Here is a 19,057-nt window from a genome sequence, read left to right on the forward strand (position 1 = left end):
GCCTGGTTAAGCAGTGTGTCCTGCCCTTGTACTACACCAGCTGATATCGCCACAGCTTGTCGCTCACATGGAGCTGCAAGTATGCCAATTTCAAGTTGATAATTGTCGCTGCCTTGGTCGACTGTCTCCACGCACATAACGTCTCACCACAAACATTCATCGCCTCACCTTTCATGTGGCATGATATATGCTCGTTTAGCACCTGAAGTCCAGCATCGGTCTGACTCTTCTCTCGTCGGCTGCACCACCGCCATCAGGGGTAGCACTCCACCCACTAACTCCTCCTCCCAAGGGACAAGGACCCCTTCCTTTATCCACCTCTCCACCTCGTCTTCAAACTTGACCCTGGCGTGACCTTTCAGGGTATGCTGGTAGCAGCTCAATCTGTTTTTCAGCATCGGGAGCTCGTCCTTCCATCGCCACTCTATCGTTCACTGCTGACCATCGAACGCTGCCTGAAAATCTTTGTCCTCGATGGTGTAAGCAGCGCAGTCTCTCATGGGGATCTGCTCTCTCTGGCAATCCTGACTCACAGTGCACGACACCCCCATGCTTCTGAACGTGACCTCATCTCCCACAATACTGACGCAATCGAAGCTGTCGATGGCGTCCATCCCCATCACCACATCAACCCCTTCTATCACGCGTTCAGCCACAATTAGTTGCAGCCATAGCATCGCACCTCGCACCACTATCTCTACCTTGCTGCTGCCTTTGCAATGGATTTCACTGCCGTTGATCACCTGGATACTACTTGCCCTATTCCATTTCTTTGTCACCCTTGAAGTCACAAGGGTGGTCGTGCAACCAGTAACCACGAAGGCCTTGAACGTCTTCCCCTCGGCCTCAACATCAATTAAGGGCAGCGTCTCCAAAAGTGCCTCTACACGTTTGCGGGGAAAGTTCGAGAGGCAGCAACTTCCTCACGGTTGTTTCCCTGGTCGCAATCACAGGCAATGTGCCCTCTCTGCCTACACTGATAGCAGACGGGCCCCGGTTGCGTACACTCCTTTGCCATGTGCGACCCCCGACATCTAAAACACCGACCTGAGAACGGCTGCTGTCGTTGCACGGTAGGCTTCTTCACGTCTTTCTCCGGCCGTCGTCTGTCTTTACGCACCTCCGTTACCGCCATCGCCATCGCCTTCCACCCAGCATTTCGCATCAACGTGTGGGCTTCAGTCACAAGTTCGCTCAGCGCCATCTTTTTGCCCCCGGGCAATTGTTGCAGGCGAATCCCACTTACGAGCGCCAGTCGCACTGCTCTCTCCAGGCCTTCTCCTGTAAACCCAGTCAGCATGGCTAACCTTCGCACTTCCGCCGCGTATTCATCCACCTGTTCTCCCGTCCATCTAATCGTACCCAGCTTAACAAAGGCTGTGTACTCACACTCGGTGTAAGCATCTCTCAGGTGTTGCTCAATCTTCTCACTCAGACATTCTTCCTCGTCCATCTTAAGATATAGTGTCAATGTGCTCCCTTCCAAATACAGTGCCATAAGGCTCACCACATCCCTTATGCCTTGCAGTCTTGCCACCAGCCTGATTTTACAAATCCAGGCCACTACATTGCCCTCACCATTAAAGGGTCTGATAATGTCGCTGGCAATCCTGATTTTCGCTGCCATCGTGGTATCTTATATGGAGTGCCGAAATAGCTTGTGGTGTATGCGGGCGATTTGAAATAAGGACACCTACCTTCTCTTCATCGATGGAGACCTCTCCAGTGGTAATGCACCCTTCCACGTGGCCTGACCCGAACACTAGACATAGCAGCTGCTTTTCCCCTACCTTAACAAAGCACTCACATGTCTAACTCCCTCGGCTACCTCGATCGAAAAGGCCCAATGCTGCCCTGCCTGCGCACATGTCACTCTTGCCCCTTCCTCTTCCGGTGAGCTCCCAGTTCCGGTTAGCTCCCCAGCTGCTGACATCATCCCACACTTCACACAGCTGTCCTCATCCATAAGCAACACATGATCATACCAGTGCAGTTGTCTCTCTTACACACCACATCTGATGCTTCTTATGTCCAACTTTTCTCTCAGGGCGCTTATACTCTGCCAAGTATGCACACTAACATTACACATTCAGCAGTGAATACTAACTTCATTTCTTTCAAACCTATGCATGTTCTGAGCAGTCACAGCCCGTGTTTCACAGCTGTGTAGCATGGCTGTTTGCACACATGCGTCATACAGTCTACCTTTCACTCTAAGCGAGAGGCCCTTTGTTATCAGCAGAGGTAGGAGCTCTTTGAACTTTGCCCAGGCTAATCTTATTCTAGCAGCTACACTCTCAGAGCATCCACCCCTGCTACTGACTTGGTCACCTTGGTAACAGAAGCTAGTCATTGAATGAAACTAGGTTGTTATTATAATTACCATTCAAAGTATTATTTAGACAAGATTTTTTTTTATGAACACAATTTTTCTAAACAATATGTAAAACTTATCTATTATTTGAGTAAACCACAAATATAATATATGTATTCTCTGGGGTTTTTAATGTTTTATTTGCATATAGAAGCTGTGGTCTGTAAAGTCCAAGACTGTATAATTAACAATGTTTCTGTGGGATATGGTTGTTGATGTTTTTTTCTCCAAAGATTCATTCTTGGCCAACTGAGTAGACATATGCACAAAGCATTCCAGTTATAACTACCCTGTCTCTCCCTCAAGCAAGGATTACATTAATTCATGAGTCCCCACCCTTTCAAAATGATAGGGTATAATATGAGAAATTTGACCACACTCTACATAGGTTGAGCAATCCATACAGGCTCTCTGATTGGCTTGTACAAGACATAATTGATGATTTTACTTAAGTAAAGGGCAACAACTCAACTTTTATCAAAGGTTTTCAAAAACAAGTTATTCTTGGTATGTGATGTGTGAAAACAATAATGTCGATCATTATTTTTTTATCCTTTTCTTGTTTTAGTCATTAGACTGTGGCCATGCTGGGGCACTATCTTGAAGAATTTTTACTCAAATGAACTGACCCCAGTACTTTTTTTTAAGCCTGGTACTTGATTTCTTTTGCTAGCTGCTAAATTATGGGGACATAAACACACCAGCATCAGATGTCAAGTAGTGGCAGGGCACAAATACAGACACAAAGACACACACACACATATTAAAGTTATTTTGCACAGAGAAAGAGAAGTAATTGAAGATAACAAGAACAGAAAGCTTAAAAACTGAAAATAGTCGCATTACTTAAGATTACATATGAGCTAGGAATGAATTTAGAATTATTAGACCCGTAGCAAAGAATTCCCTTTCAATTATTATGAAGCAATATATCAAAGATACACCTGATAGTATTTTTGATATACGTATATCACAGTACCTCTTTTGAATAGACAAAAATTCCCTTTGTCACTAGCAAGTTATCAGAATGTCTGCGATTCTGTTATTACAGGCACCTGAATCAGACATATCTACTATTATTTTACTTACATTATTGATAACACCTAGAAGAGCTTTGGCCAGGAGGAACTGGTACTATCAGAGGGTATCCAACAATCATTGGGTGTTTTGACCCTGGACTATAACACCCTCTCAGTGGTGAGGCAACAGAAGTGGCCAAATTATTGCTCATCATCACTTCCTGGTTTCTAGCTTAACTCTTCTCTCTCGCTCCATAACCAGCAAGAGGCTCTTTCTACTGCCTGTCCCAACCTATGCACAGCCATTTTTCTCTCTTTTTTTCTCATTCCAATGGCTGTAAGCATCCTCCATGTTGACTAAGTAGGTAATCCTCCACAGCCATGCTTGGCTGAAAAAATCCACGAATATCACTCCTTCTCTCTCCAATCCTGCAGAAGGCTTTTATACTTTGCATGCTTGCATTCAAAGGCCTGATTACACCCTTCCTCCCTCAAGACTAAGCATGATCAAGATTATTTTCTTTGCTTTTTCTGGTCACAAGAGTGTATAGATGACCTGAGAAAACTGCAGACATGCCCCCCAGGTCTGTTTTCATAGTCCATTATTGGGCCCCATATAGTAGATTATTTGATTTTTGCTGTCCTCACTGACTTTCCTCTTTTCATGAACTTGATTGCCGCTGTTTTCCCTTGTTGATGGTCTTTCTTGAGCCTTTCCTGTTCCAGGTCATGAGCAAGTGTTGCAAGCATCTTGTCATGTCACCACTTGTATCATACTTGAGTAAGTGCTATTGTTTAACCTGACAAGGTTATTACTTATTCACTAATGAGCAAGTTTTTAAAATGATCTGGCAATTACCTAGTCCAGAAGCAGAGCAGTGTCATTAATCTTTGTAAACCCTCTCAAATTGATAAGCATCTGGAAGTTAACATCTGTAGTTGACTTAATTTCATTAGTTATTTGATGTAGTTTTGGTAGGAAAGGGGGAACTGAAGGGAGAATAAATTATAAGTTGTTACTAACCACAATTTTGATCCTGCAAATGAACCAGCTGAATGTCAGTTTGTAGGTTTTTGAAAATTTGTAAACTAAATTTATAATTTCAGTTTCTTTCTACATTTGAGACCATAGAATAAACACTTTTACTTTCTACATGCTACTTTATTATACACACTTGATTTCATTATCCCATATGTCAAAATACAGCATCCTACCCACAAAACAACTGACCAATCTTGTTTTCTTTCAAAAGCCAGTATATAAAGTGCAATAGGATAATAAGAAACTGTCAAAAGATGAAACAATACCTTTCAGTGTTCCTTCTGCTGTATACAAATCTTTTCTATAGGTCACCTAAAAAACAAAAGTTTATAGTTAACAATTATTAAAACATTAAGATGGATATAAATTTTAGAAAAGATAATCATTATTACATCATTTTTATTAATTGAATGGATCATTTGTATCTGCCATGCATTTTGTTACAATATCATCTCAACAATGAAATTCATAGCTAATAAAACCATTTCAACAAGAGTTTTCATTTTGCTCTGATCAACATGCAGAACTACTTGTTCAATATAATCCTTTGATGCACCAAATGACTGAAAACTAAAGTTAATGCAAACATTCAGTAAAAGTAATTTTCAAGAGACAACAAATTTGAGACACAGAAAAAGACTAAGAACTGAGAAATAATTCTACTTATATACTTATATAATTTCTCTGAAAGAGAAATTGAATTACTCAAAAAAACCACAAGGAAATGTCAGATTTTCTTCCATCATAACTGAAAACATGTCTGAAGTAAATATGTCCAGATATTTCCAATGTATTTCAATAAAGAATGCCAGTAGATACTGACATGCCCATGTATCAAGTAATATCAAGATCATCATCATACTAGCCCACTTAAGTACAATTTTGTTTCCCAGCCATGAAGAGGTTGTTAGCTACAGTAAGTTTCATTGATCAGATATTTGATTTTAGTATATTACTTTATAAAAAGATATATTTTACTTTACTCTTTTTTTTTACTTGTTTCAGTTATTTGACTGTGGCCATGCTGGAGCACAACCTTTAGTCGAGCAAGTCAACCCCAGGACTTATTCTTTGTAAAACCATTTCAACAAGAGTTTTCATTTTGTTCTGATCAACATGCAGAACTACTTGTTCAATATAATCCTTTGATGCACCAAATGACTGAAAACTAAAGTTAATGCAAACATTCAGTAAAAGTAATTTTCAAAAGACAACAAATTTATTCTATCAGTTTCTTTTGCCAAAGCGCTAAGTTATGGGGATATAAACACACCAGCATCAGTTGTCAAGTGATGTTGGGGTGACAGACACAGATACACAAACACACACGCACATACATATATATACATATATACGACAGGTTTCCATCTACCAAATCCACTCACAAGGCTTTGGTCAGCCTGAGGCTATAGTAGAGGACACTTGCCTAAGGTGCCACGCAGTGGGACTGAACCCGGAACCATGTGGTTTGTAAGCAAGCTACTTACCATACAGCCACTCCTATGCCTATAAGTCAAATAATGTACTCAAATCTCTGAAAATTTTCATTCATACTTGTTATTTATATACTTCTCCAGTCTTCTAATTAAGATTGATATGATATATATAGATGTTCCTCAAATTATTTTCTGAAATTTTAAACAGTAAGGGAAGTTTCTTACAGATTTATTATGAAAAAATATCTACATAGAATTTTTTCCACATAATTTTGGGGTTATTCCACCACTTCAATTTGTAAACAAGTTTCAACACTATTCTACAATCAATATTTTTCAGCTTAGTGTACTGAGTTGTTGATGAAACATATCAAATGTATTTATTTAGCAATGTATTATATTGAATATTTATTATTATCTTGTTAGTTTTCATATGCATAAAAACGTTCATTGACATATATAAGGTTGTCCCAAAAGTTTGTAGAAAGTCTTAGAAAATAATGGTCTTTATTTTGAGGAATAATTTTTGTTGTTTTTGTTAGTACTTGGCGAGTAAAAATTCAATTTTCGCAAGTGTTTACGAACTTTTGGGACAACCTAATACTTTGTGAACATTTTGCATAGCCTCTTATACGTGAACTTACACATTTGAAGAACAAGAAAGAAAACAGTATTCGCTTAAAGCATAAGAAATATTTCTCAAATTCAATTTTAATAATTATAATTTTCTAAATGTTTAGTCATTAGGAAATGAAACAAAATAAAAACTATGTATATGACTTTTAAAAAGCATGATCAGAACTAAATTGATCTGACAATCAAATTCATCAGCTGGTAGGTGACCAGATGGCTAGCAAACTCTCTAAAGATTCTACAAGAAGTAGTAAATTCAATTACATCAAAAACCGCAAAGAAGCTTGCAATAATAATAATAATAATAATAATAATAATAATAATAAAGATGATGATGATGATGATAAATAGATAAATAAATAAAATAGAATAAAATTACCTTCCATAAGGAAGATGGTCCATCAATGAGGTAGGCATTAACATTAGTATATTTCTGTACTAACTGTAGACATTCAGATCCATTCTCAAAGTCATCATTTGTACACTGTAATTAAGCAATGTAAAATTAATATACATTAGAATTTACAAAGACAAAAAAGTACTCACTACAAAAGTTTAGGGTAAATATTTATAACAGTCATTAATCCTACTTTTACATATCCTAACTTACCATGCATAATCTCTACTCTAACTTAAACAAAATGAATTCATAAATGTTCAACAGAATTTCATAGAAATACTAAAGAATATGAAAACAAACTAACTTGAAAATAAAAGAAAAACTAGAGAATAATTTACCATTTCATAAGCTTTCTTTATAATGTCATGCTTGAAGCCCTGTGGCATCTCACTAGCATGATACAGATTTCTATCAAGAGAGTGTTTAAGAAAATTGTCAGAATTTACTGCAACAACAGTTGAGACCAAAGGGCGGACAATTCCAGCTGCCTGCAAAAACAAGTAAGATGCATATTTGGAAAATTTCTAAATAAGTGGAATTTTATCTCTTTCCTAATAACTTGCAACATCATATCATTACGATTGAGATAATTTTGTTCCAGAATTGTTTACTTATTACAATAACAATAACTAGGCACACAAAATACTCTGAAGTCAAAATTGTAATTGTTAAAAAGGAAATGATTTGTTTAGTGAAAGTAATTAATCAGGAGTGGCTGTGTGGTAAGTAGCTTGCTTACCAACCACATGGTTCTGGGTTCAGTCTCACTGTGTGGCACCTTGGGCAAGTGTCTTCTTCTATAGCCTTGGGCCGACCAAGGGAAACTGAAAGAAGCCTGTCGTGTATATATATATATATATATACACACATACACACACATATATATATATACATACACACACACACATATGTATGTATATGTTTGTGTGTCTGTGTTTGTCTCCGCAACATTGCTTGACAACCAATGCTGGTGTGTTTACATCCCTGTAACTTAGCAGTTCAGCAAAAGAGACTGATAGAATAAGTACTAGGCTTACAAAGACTAAGTCCTGGGGTCGATTTGCTTGACTAAAGGTTGTGCTCCAGCATGGCCACAGTCAAATGACTGAAACAAAAGAATAAAAAGAATTTCTCTCTCTCTCTCGCTCCCTCCCTCTCTGTGTATATGTGTGTGTGTGTGTGTGTGTGTTTGTATAAAATATATCTGTAGGTATGTATCACACTCACACACACAAATATAGTTATGTATAGGGGAGAATTCACAAAAAAACAAAAGAGGAAGACAGGTGGTGTAGACAACAAACAGATGTATTAGTTTAATGCTCAGGAAGTGAAAAAGTTTTTAACGTTTCGAGCCTACACTCTTCCACAGAAAGAAACAAGGAAAGAAAATAAATAAAATATCTATGTATACACATATATATGCATATATGAGGGTGCATGGCCTAGTGGTTAGGGTGTTGCACTCACGATCATGAGATTGTGGTTTCAGTACCTAGACCAGGTGGTGTGTTGCATTTTGAACAAAACATTTCATCTCACGTTGCTCTGTGATCACTTTGACACATGATACATCGTACACAATGCACCTGTTCAAGTAACATCAAATCGATGGAAAGAGTGAACTAATGTACAGCACATACATTAGATCACTATAAACAAATCATTTGTGCAGTTCGTTTGGCAAAAGCTGAACACTCATATATCGTCTCCAACAGGAGAGTCCATCATGAATGCATATATGCATATACAACATACTTAGATACACACACATGTATACACATACATGTACCCAAATATACATGTATGTATTTACGGCCTTAGACTGCTTCTCTACTTACCATTCTCCATGGATTTGGGGATTTTGCTAAGTAGAATGACCAAGAGCTTCATCATTGACACCAAATATATACATATATATACATGATATATATTTAAGATAACACATGTTTACTATAGACTTCTGCTAATGCATGTGCAATGATATACTATGACCAGCCAGAGTTAACTGCACCATACATATACATGTAGCCAGCCAGCTTTGTTTCCTCATAACTTTTAGCAAAATGAATTTTTTTTTCAAATTTTCTACAAATATGCTTCAGATGCTGTTGATTCCAATTATATTAGAATTTGTTTTGAAATAAATTTTTGGGAACATGTGTGCTATCCCACCAATTTTTATTTTTATATTAAATTCTAATATAATCATAATATCCACACTCTGAAAGGTATTTGCTGAAATTTTCATTTAAAAATACCAATTTTTCAGAAAGTTATGAGAGAACAGAGCTCGCTTATGTGAATTTTCTGAAACTTCTCTCCCTGCTTCCCCAAAGCATTTTTTTCTTCAACAATTTCAGACATAACTAGAACCTATGCCATCTGAAGTATATTTGTAGAAAATTTCATCAAAAAATATCCATTTTTCTGGAAGTTATAAAGAAACAAAGTCAGTAAGGCATAACTATGTATGTATGCCCATTGCTTTAAAAAAAGTAATATAATGATCACAATGCTATTAGATATGAAATACAAAAGATAAGATCATTGAAGTACTTAAAAGAAAAATTATTTCAATAGAAGACTAATGTTATACTAGCTGTATTTTAATAAATTCAATTTAAGAAATTAATTTCCTAAAAACACTTTGAAAAAATATATTATAAGTTGAAAGTATCCAATGTAAATAAAATTCTCTAAAAATATGGTTATCCTATTACTGCAGCAAATGAACCCTACATGCAAAGGTGTAGACTTTATGGAGGTATTGATACTCACACCATACTTTTGAGCAGCAAGAGCCACTTCTTGAATCACTGATTCACTGACAATGGGACGGGCAGCTTCATTCACTAGAATAATATCAAGCTCTTCACAAACTGTGCCAAAGGATCAACAATGAAATATAAGATTACATAGAAAATTACTGATTTTAAATATATAATCAGATTTAAGATATTTTTCATATGGCTTAAGAACATTTTAGAATAATGAAAGTTTTTTTTTAACAACCCTTTCGTTACTAACCTGGCTGAAAAATTTTTTGGTTCATAATACCAACCCGGCTGTACCCGGCCAAGAGAACCTATTGTTATTTAAATGTAAATTTGAACCCAAATCTCATTGGTACATTCGTTAAAACATGTGATTTCACATTGTAAATAGTTAAGTTATAGTATCCGACATTGCTTCAAGTGATATCTCAACTCAGTGAATTTTGGGAGATTTTTTTCCACATTTTTTTCGGTATCGATTTTTCTTCAACTTTGAAAATGGATAGGAGTTTCATGTTATCAAGCATTGATTCCGAATTTAAAGCTTTTTCAACGGAAAATAGGGAGATATCGAGAAAAAGAATGAATGAGGTCTTAAAGCACGTGGTGTACAATAATGAATGGAATATTTCTTTATCCGTTAACTGAAAGCAGCGATTCCAAAGAAACAAAGCGGCGATGGCGACAGCAAAGATGGTTTTACATCGGAATGAAGTAAAAAACTTTTTAAATGTTTTTATTAGCAATTTTTCTGGGGAGATAGATTATCTATAGACTTTCTTAGGAAGCGAAACCATTAGACTTTTATTTTTTTCAGTATGCTAGTTTGAAGCAATCACTTCGGAAACAAATTTACGCAGATTGTAAACAAACACAAAAGTTTGGAAATTTTGTGAAGCAAATACTGGGTACTGTTGTAGATTTAGTTTTTATACAGGGAAACTAATGTTAGTCAGCATGGCCTAGGGAACGATGTGGTCTGGAATTTATCACAACCAGGGCCGTATATCATTTTTTGACTGATTTCTTTAGTTCGGTCAAACTTGCGGTGGATTCCAGTATTTCAGTTTATTCCACCTTTATGGTACACCTGTTGTGCATTAAATTCAACTGATGTGCACAATTCTTCTTTATCAAAATTTTATTGCATACCCATTCGAATATTAGCTGATGATTCATTTTCTATGTTTAAACAAAATTTTAATATTTTTACCTTTTGCTCAATTTAAAATTTTAATATTTTTAGCTTTTGCTCAATTTATCTGGATTTACCTGTAATTAAAGTCACTTTGAGACAAAAGTTATGCAATAGAATTGATTAAGAACCCTTTCTTTAATTATGTTCTAAATATCACATTAATATGTTGATAAGTAAAAACGTTACAGTTATTTAATGAAACAAGCCTAAATTCATGATTATTTTAGAATTTAATTGAAACTCATGAAGGATATAGTTTGGTCATAAATATAGTAACGAAAGGGATCCAAAATAAAGAGCTAATAATATTCAATTTAGGAAGTTCATATTTCTCATAACTTGGTGAAAAATGCAAAATATATGCAAAAATTATATTATTAATTTTGAAATATTCTATCATTTCAAATATAAAATATTTAAAATGATAGTAATATAACAAAAGCTTGAAAATAAATTGTCTTAGAGTTAAACATGAATATAAAATAGTTACTGCAAGAAAATGAAACTAAATGAGAATTAAATAACAAGTGTTACCTGAAGAAAGTGTCCTGATACCATTATAGATAGACCGATGCCTTGTAGCTCCAGCAATTGCTACATGGACTTTGTCTAACAGATGTTGACTAACTAAATCCTCAAGACTTTCTGAATACTCCTCAGCAACAGTGACAATAATTTTCTGAACCCAAGAAATTCTAGAAGTAATAAAAAAATAAATCGATATTTACTGAAAGAAAGCATGTATATAGTGTAAAGAAGATAGAGTTACTGCATTGGCAACTTTTGGTCTTCCACCTAAAAACAACCCTGGCTAGAACTGCATCTTGAAGAGGAACTCTGCAAGTGTAGAAACATAATAACTATTATATATACATATGAGTTCTCATATGTGGATAAAACAGTACTCAAATACCAAAAGTAGGATAAAATAAAATGTTTTATCAAAGCTGAAAAATATCTCAAACTCAGAGTTTCACATAACCAGTCATCAGACAGAAGTGAACTTTTGAAACAATACAGTGGTTTGCAAATATATATAAATGAAGCAATAATAATTTGGTAATGCATCAAATAAATATTTAAAGTTGATTGGACAGTGGGTTTGTAACTTTTCATATACAACAGAATCTATGGATAACATGAATGACTGCCAAGAAAAAATAATATTCATCATCATCATCATCGTTTAACGTCCATTTTCTATTCTAGCATGGGTTGGATGGTTCGACCAGGGTCTGGGAAGCCAGGAGGCTGCACCAGGCTCCAGGCTGATCTGGCAGTGTTTCTACAGCTGGATGCCCCTCCTAACGCCAACCACTCCGTGAGTGTAGTGGGTGCTTTTTACGTGCCACCAGCACAGGTGCCAGGGAAGGATGGCAACAGCCACAATTGGTTGGTGCTTTTTACGTGCCACCAGCACGGTAGTCAGTCAAGGCGGCGCTGGCATCGGCCACGTACGGGTGGTGCTTTTTATGTGCCACCGGCACAGGTATGACAACTGCAATTTCCATTTGATTTTTTTGATGTTGATGTACTTGACTGAATAGGTCTCCTCAAGCACAGCAGGTCGCCCTATGATCCAAGGTAAGCACAGCAGGCCGTCTTGCGATCCAAGACACTTTGGATGGGCTGGGGCTTCTATGTGAAGCTTGGGCAGGAAACAGCCATGAACTCACGTTATTTGCCAGGTCTTCGCAGTCACAGCATATCTCCAGAGGGCTTGGTCTTTCGTCATTGCCTCTGTGAGACCCAACGTTCAGAGGTCATGCTTGACCACCTCATCCCATGTCTTCCTGGTCTACCTCTACCCAGGATTCCTTCAACTGTTTGGGAGTGGCACTTCTTCACACATCTCTCCTTATCCATCCGTAGTACATGACCATACCAGCGCAGACGTCTCTCTTGCACACCAAATCCAATGCTTCTTATGTCCAGCATTTCTCTCAAGGCACTTACACTCTATCATGTATGCACACTGACATTATACATCCAGCGGATCATGCTAGCTTCATTTCTTTCAAGCATGTCTTCTGCAGTCACAGCCCGTGTTTCACTACCGTGAAGCATGGCAGTTCGCACACATGCGTCGCACAATCTACCTTTCACTCTGAGTGAGACCCTTTGTCACCAGTAGGGGTAGGAGCTTTCTAAACTTAGCCCAGGCTATTCTTATTCTAGTGGTAACATTCTCTGAGCATCCACCCCCACTATTAACTTGGTCACCTAGATAGCAGAAACTATCAACTACTTCTAGTTTCTCCCCCAGGAGTGTAATGGAATCTGTTTCCTGAGTATCAATGGTGTCTATTGCACTTGTGCATCTGCCACACACGAAAGCTATCTTCTCGGTTAATTTTCCTTTGATAGTGCTGCACCTCTTGTGTGTCCATAGCTTACACTGGGTACCTCTAATGGAGTCTATACCTACACCTTTCTACAAATTGAGCAGGGCCACCTACCTGAAGGTGTGTGTGGTGTGTTTGCCTTCCTACTTACCAGAACTTTGGTCTTTGCTACATTGACTCTAAGGCCTTTTGATTCTAAACCTAGCTTCCACACCTGAAATTTCTTTTCTAGTTCCGGTAGTGATTCTGCTATGAGGGCCAGGTCATCAGCATAGAGGAGCACCCAGGGGCAACCCAACTTGAATTCCTCTGTTATTGTCTGGAGGACTATGATGAATAAAAGGGGATTGAGGGCTGAACCTTGGTGAACCCCTACTTCTACCTGGAATTCTTCACTATACTCATTGCCAATCCTAACCTTGCTGATGGCCTCTCTGTATAGGGCCTGTACAGCCCTTATTAACCATTCGTCAATCTCCAGTTTTCGCATCACCCACCAGATAAGGGATTGAGGGACCTTGTCAAAGGCTTTCTCCAAGTCCATGAAATCTATGTAGAGGGGTTTATCTTTAGCTAGGTATTTCTCCTGCAGTAGTCGAACCAGGAACATAGCATCAGTGGTGCTTCTACCCGGCACAAAACTGAACTGCATCTCATCTAAGCAGACTCTCTCCCTAATGAGATGGGTTATGACCCTCTCTGTGACAATTCATCACCTGATCCAACAGTTTAATACACCTGTAGTTATTTCTATCTAAAGCATCACCTTTACCCTTGTAGTAGTTGACTATGGTGCTGCTACACCAGTCATTGAGTATGATTCCATTATGAACTACCTGGTTCACAATGTGGGTGACTAGGCCATAGCCCACACCACCAGATGTTTTAAGCATCTCAGCAGTGATTCCTGATGGGCTGGGGGCTTTTCCTGGCTTCATACTCTTAATTGCTTTATCTATTAGGGAGCTGTCTATTCGGATAGCTGGTCCCTCTACTAGGTCAACATTTGGCAGGCTCTCCTCCTCCCATTCATTCTCCACATTCAGCAGTCTCTCATAATGGCTTCTCCAAGCCTCTTTCTTTTCAGAAACATTGAAAGCAAGGGCACCATCATCCATGCAGACGCATTTCTCTCCTGTGATATCACAATTTTCTCTCACACACTGTCTAGCAATCCGAAATACCTCAGTTCTTTGGTCGTCACATCGCTGGACATTGGCAAACTTCTTCTTTTCTGCTTCACCCTTGGTTATGTATACCTGCTGCCCAGCCTCCCTTCTGGCTACCTGGTACAGTTCCCTGCTACCCCCATCCCTCCAGGCTTTCCAGGCCTGTTTCTTTGCTCTAATGGCTTTGTCTACTGTACTATTCCACCACCACATAACTCTAGGTCTGGAAGGGACTTTGCACCATCCACAGACTTGGTCTGTGGCACTCAGCAAGCTGTCCCGTAGGAATTTCCAGCTACCTTCTATGTCCGACGTCTGTAGCTCCTCCTCTCTCTCATCAAATTTCTTGATGAGGATGTCCCTAAATCTCTGACCATGTGAAGGGTTCTTTAGCTTCCAAATCCTTCTTTTCTAGATTGGCTTGCTTCTTGGTATCCTTCTGGCCTCAAGCCTAAAGTCACTAATGACTAGCCTATGCTGGGGGGTACATTCTTCACCCGGGAGGGTCTTTGTATTTAAGAGCAACCCTGTGTCCCGCTGTCTGGTGAGGATGAAATCAATCTGGCTAGCAGAGTCCCCTGACTGAATATTAAAATCAAAAAAACTAAAAATAGGTCACAAAATTAAAAACAAGGGCAAATGAGTATCATAAAACAAATAAATGAATAAGTGTGCTATAGTGGAAAAGCAGAGTCTGTATAACAGAAAAAGAAAGAAGAAAAATAGAAGCATATTGGAGAGGGTGATGGGAGTTGTGTTAATACTTGCAGGAAGTTATTATTACTGCTGACAACAAAAGTTTTTCCCATTAGTGATGAGCAGATTGTATGATATTTGTGTTAGAACTGTGATGTTGCATGGTAGTAAGACAGGAGACCAGATTGCATAAGATGTTCAAAGACTAGAAGGATAAGTAGCTAGCATGCTTCCCTGGGTGTGTAATGTGAACACATGTGAAAACCTGAGGACAAATAAGCAAAGAGAAAAACTGGGTATAAAAGAATCTGGTGTAGTGTGCAAGAGAGGAAGCTATTCTAGATATGTGATGCATATTGAGGAAAATTGCAACATACTAAACTGACAAGCACTCCATGTTAGTAGAACCTGTGAAAGACAGAGACCTTGAAAGACTTACGACTGGTGAAGACTAACCTGAAGATGTTACATCAAATGGCGATGACAATGACTGTTGATATGCAGTGCTACAGAAGACCTATTCACCCATGGCAAAATGTACCTTGATTCAAGGGTAGTATTTAAGAAGCCATGATCATCACAATCATTATCATCATCATGGATGGTTTGACAGGATCTAATGAGCCAGAGGACTACATTAAGCACCAATGTCTGTTCAACATGGTTTCAATAGATGGATGTCCTTCCAAATACCAACCACTTTACAGAGTGTACTGGGTGTTTTTTCATAACATTAAGTAACTTGTAAGACAAAGAAAAAGACTCCATAACTGAGTGGGGTTGTAGTAGAAAGACAGCTTTAACCCTTTAGCAATCAGATTTCTTTGTCAAATGTATTGCTTATTTATTCACATTGTTTTGAATTAATCACACATCATTTTGTAGCTTCAAGATTTCAATTATGCATTAGTATATTTTTAGAATGACATTGTAGGGTAGGTGTGAGAGGCTGGATGTGGTCAATTTTAACATAAAACAGATAGAATATTTTGGCTGGATAGGCTGGATTGAATGCTAAATAGTTAAGCCAAGTATTGAGAGGTTATGGTATAATAGAGGGACAGTCACAAGCTACACTATATTATATAAGGGTGGGTGGAAGTAGCTGGAAAGCAGATAGTGATGGTGGTGACAAGGTATCTCAAGATACAAGAAAGTGAGCATAAAAAAGGACACAAAGAATTGGAAAGGATAGATGGATAAGCTCATTAGAGTGTGAAGAGTGACAGATAGTTGGAGACGCATGTAGAGGTTAATATAGTGAATAGAAGAAGGATGGAGATGTGGTCAATAGAAAATATCGGTATGGTGGTCTAAAAGAAATAGGAATGGCTCTGTAAGGAGGTGATAAGTAGTAGTACAGAAAGGGAAGAAATCAGCAGTATAATGAATCTGTAGAGAGATCAGAAAACAGGGAGTTGATGTGTAGGGCAGGAGATTAGGGAATGAGAGAGAGAGAGATGTACAGTGACAGGGGTAGACGTCAGAGGTATGTAGGAGTAGCTATAGTGAGTATGGCACAAAGGTAGGGAGAGGCCATTGACAACAGGTGATGAGAATGATAGCAGATATGAGAGGGATATGAGATGAAGTATGGTAGTCATAAGACGTAGCTCAGAGGACAGAGACACAACTGGCAGCAGAGAAAGAAGTGATCATTGGAACTAAAGTGGGAGGGAATGATATTGAAAGTTAAGGATAAGGATGAATTTTAAAAGGTGGAGAGAGGGATATAGCTCAAAGTAGGAAGAAATACAAGCATATTCTGCTCTCATATGATTATTGCAGCTGCTTAGTGCCATAAATACAAGAGTGAAAAAATGGATCTTAAGAAGATGAGAGGTGGGGAAGGCTTGACAAGGAGAGAATGGGTGTAGGGACAGGGTTCAGTGAATATATAGGTATAAATATAATGTATTTTAGGATCTGGTTTTCATTGAGATGGATAGGTCTTTTTGAGTACAGCAAATAGCCAGTCATCTCTCCTTGATGCTCAACATCTTATGATCAGCCTTCACTATTTCATACTATATCTTCCTGGATCTCCCTCTTCCACAAGTTCCATCCACATATAGCAACTGGCACTTCTTTATACTGCTGTTTTCATACATATGTTTCACATGACCATACCAGTACAGTCTTCCCTCTTTCACACATCTGAATTTCTCTAGTACCCAATTTTACTCTCAACACTTTGCGCTTTGTCATACACTTTGAAAAGAAAGCCTGATTTTTTTTTAATGCTTTTTTTTTTCTTTTGCTGTCCTGAAAACTTGCACACTTCTTTGATTTTACACAACCCCAACCACTATGTCATACATAATTTACTATTTATGACCTATGATGAATAAAATATGTCATTCCCCATTATTTATTAATGTTTAATATTGGCAAAACCACATGGCTGTATGGTGCCTCATGAGTTTATAAAATAGTAAGAAATCAATATTTTGACTTTTCCTTACAGATTCAGGCTTAAGTAAATAACACACCCAGATTCTCACCAGTCACAGCATTCCCCACCTTCACTCCCTACTTGCAACTTCTTGGCAGTACCATGACAGCACCTGCCACCATTCATCTCCCTCTTCCTTACTCTACCATCCTATTTGTGCCCTGGTTCCTTGTAAGTATACCATACCAACACTTACTGCCATCCCTCTCCTGCTCTTGTTGTCTCCTACTCTCTCTCTTACCCTTGCTTTTCTCTCTGCTTGAGAATGATGCCAAGAAAGTGTGAATGACCCTGGCCAACCCCAACACCTCCTTACAGGGCAATGATGGAGAGAATGGAACTGACAAAAGTGAAATTATCACTGCCACAAAGAGAACCAACTGATAAATATGAATAAGCTCGACAATAGTCACAGAACAGAAAACATGACTAAAATCAAAGAAAATAAAAAGATGCTAAAGCCAAAAACAAAGGACAAAACCCAATCACCTGTAGGTTTTGCATAAGAGGTGACAACTGGCATGAGAAAATGGGGATAAACTGCCACTTTCCTCATCTCAAGCCTAGTTAGATCAATACTTGAGTAGTAATTACTTCTCACTAAATCAACAAGACAGAGGGAAAACACACTCAAACAAATCCATAATTTGCAGAACGCTAGCAGTAAAGCAGGTGAACCAACTAAAGAAGACATCATGACATCTACAACTACCAAAAATACAAAGAGCAAATGCAGTGCAAACTGCAGCAATCAAGCAACAAACTTTTCTGAGTGTCAACACAAAAAATAGTGCAAAAGCCAACCTAGTTACAAACAAAACTGAGCCAAAGCCTTGCACACCCACACACAAGACCAACACAAATAACATACCTTGGGTGGCCAGCTCTGCCACCTACCGAAACATCACCACCAAATTACTAAATATCAGTGACTAGCTGCATCTCAACAACTAGAAGCAAAATTTCCTATATGAGAGAGCTTCTCACATGCAAACAATCAATGATGCATAACACTAACAGAAACACAAAAGATGTAGAGATACACAGAGTAAATTAAGTTGTATTTCATACATGCAGAAAAGAAAGAAGTCACTATAATGTCATGCTCTTAACCCTGTTGTCACATTCATGCTTGCTCTGTGTCACATTAACAGTACATATATAAACAGCTAAAGTTATAAGTACATATTATTATCCACATGATGCCTCATATCATGATGGTAAATTTGAGGAAAACCTTCAAATAATTAAAGAAGTATTAACAAAACTAGAACAATACATTGATATACTTCTATTAGGTAACTTCAAATTCACCAACATTAAATGGCTCAAAGGTAACATAATCTCAAAAATGTCAATCCAAGAATAAAGACAAGCATAACCACCACTTGATCTCACTAAAATACTGTTCATGGAAGAAATAATATCATGGACCTCTGATTCACTAATAACATGCGAAAGCAACACCAACAATTTTCTCAAACCACACCATAGTAAAACTATTCAACTATTC

At 38.0% G+C, this 19,057-nt stretch overlaps 1 protein-coding gene across 5 annotated transcripts in view; it reads right to left on the reverse strand.

Annotated features, from left to right (window-relative positions):
- Nucleotides 1–19,057, reverse strand: part of LOC115210345 (D-ribitol-5-phosphate cytidylyltransferase) — a 178,612-nt gene that overhangs the window by 81,654 nt on the left and 77,901 nt on the right. For all 5 annotated transcript variants that reach the window (XM_036502142.1, XM_029778881.2, XM_029778883.2 and 2 more), the window contains exons 2-6: nucleotides 11,414–11,574; nucleotides 9,686–9,786; nucleotides 7,243–7,392; nucleotides 6,884–6,988; nucleotides 4,702–4,747 (exon numbers count right to left, since the gene is read on the reverse strand). In XM_036502142.1, the coding sequence (XP_036358035.1) occupies nucleotides 4,702–4,747; nucleotides 6,884–6,988; nucleotides 7,243–7,392; nucleotides 9,686–9,786; nucleotides 11,414–11,574 (563 nt within the window). The remainder of the gene's footprint in view (nucleotides 1–4,701; nucleotides 4,748–6,883; nucleotides 6,989–7,242; nucleotides 7,393–9,685; nucleotides 9,787–11,413; nucleotides 11,575–19,057) is intronic.

The sequence above is a fragment of the Octopus sinensis genome, linkage group LG4 (genome assembly GCF_006345805.1).
Source record: "Octopus sinensis linkage group LG4, ASM634580v1, whole genome shotgun sequence".
In the NCBI taxonomy this organism is placed as follows: Eukaryota; Metazoa; Mollusca; class Cephalopoda; order Octopoda; family Octopodidae; genus Octopus; species Octopus sinensis.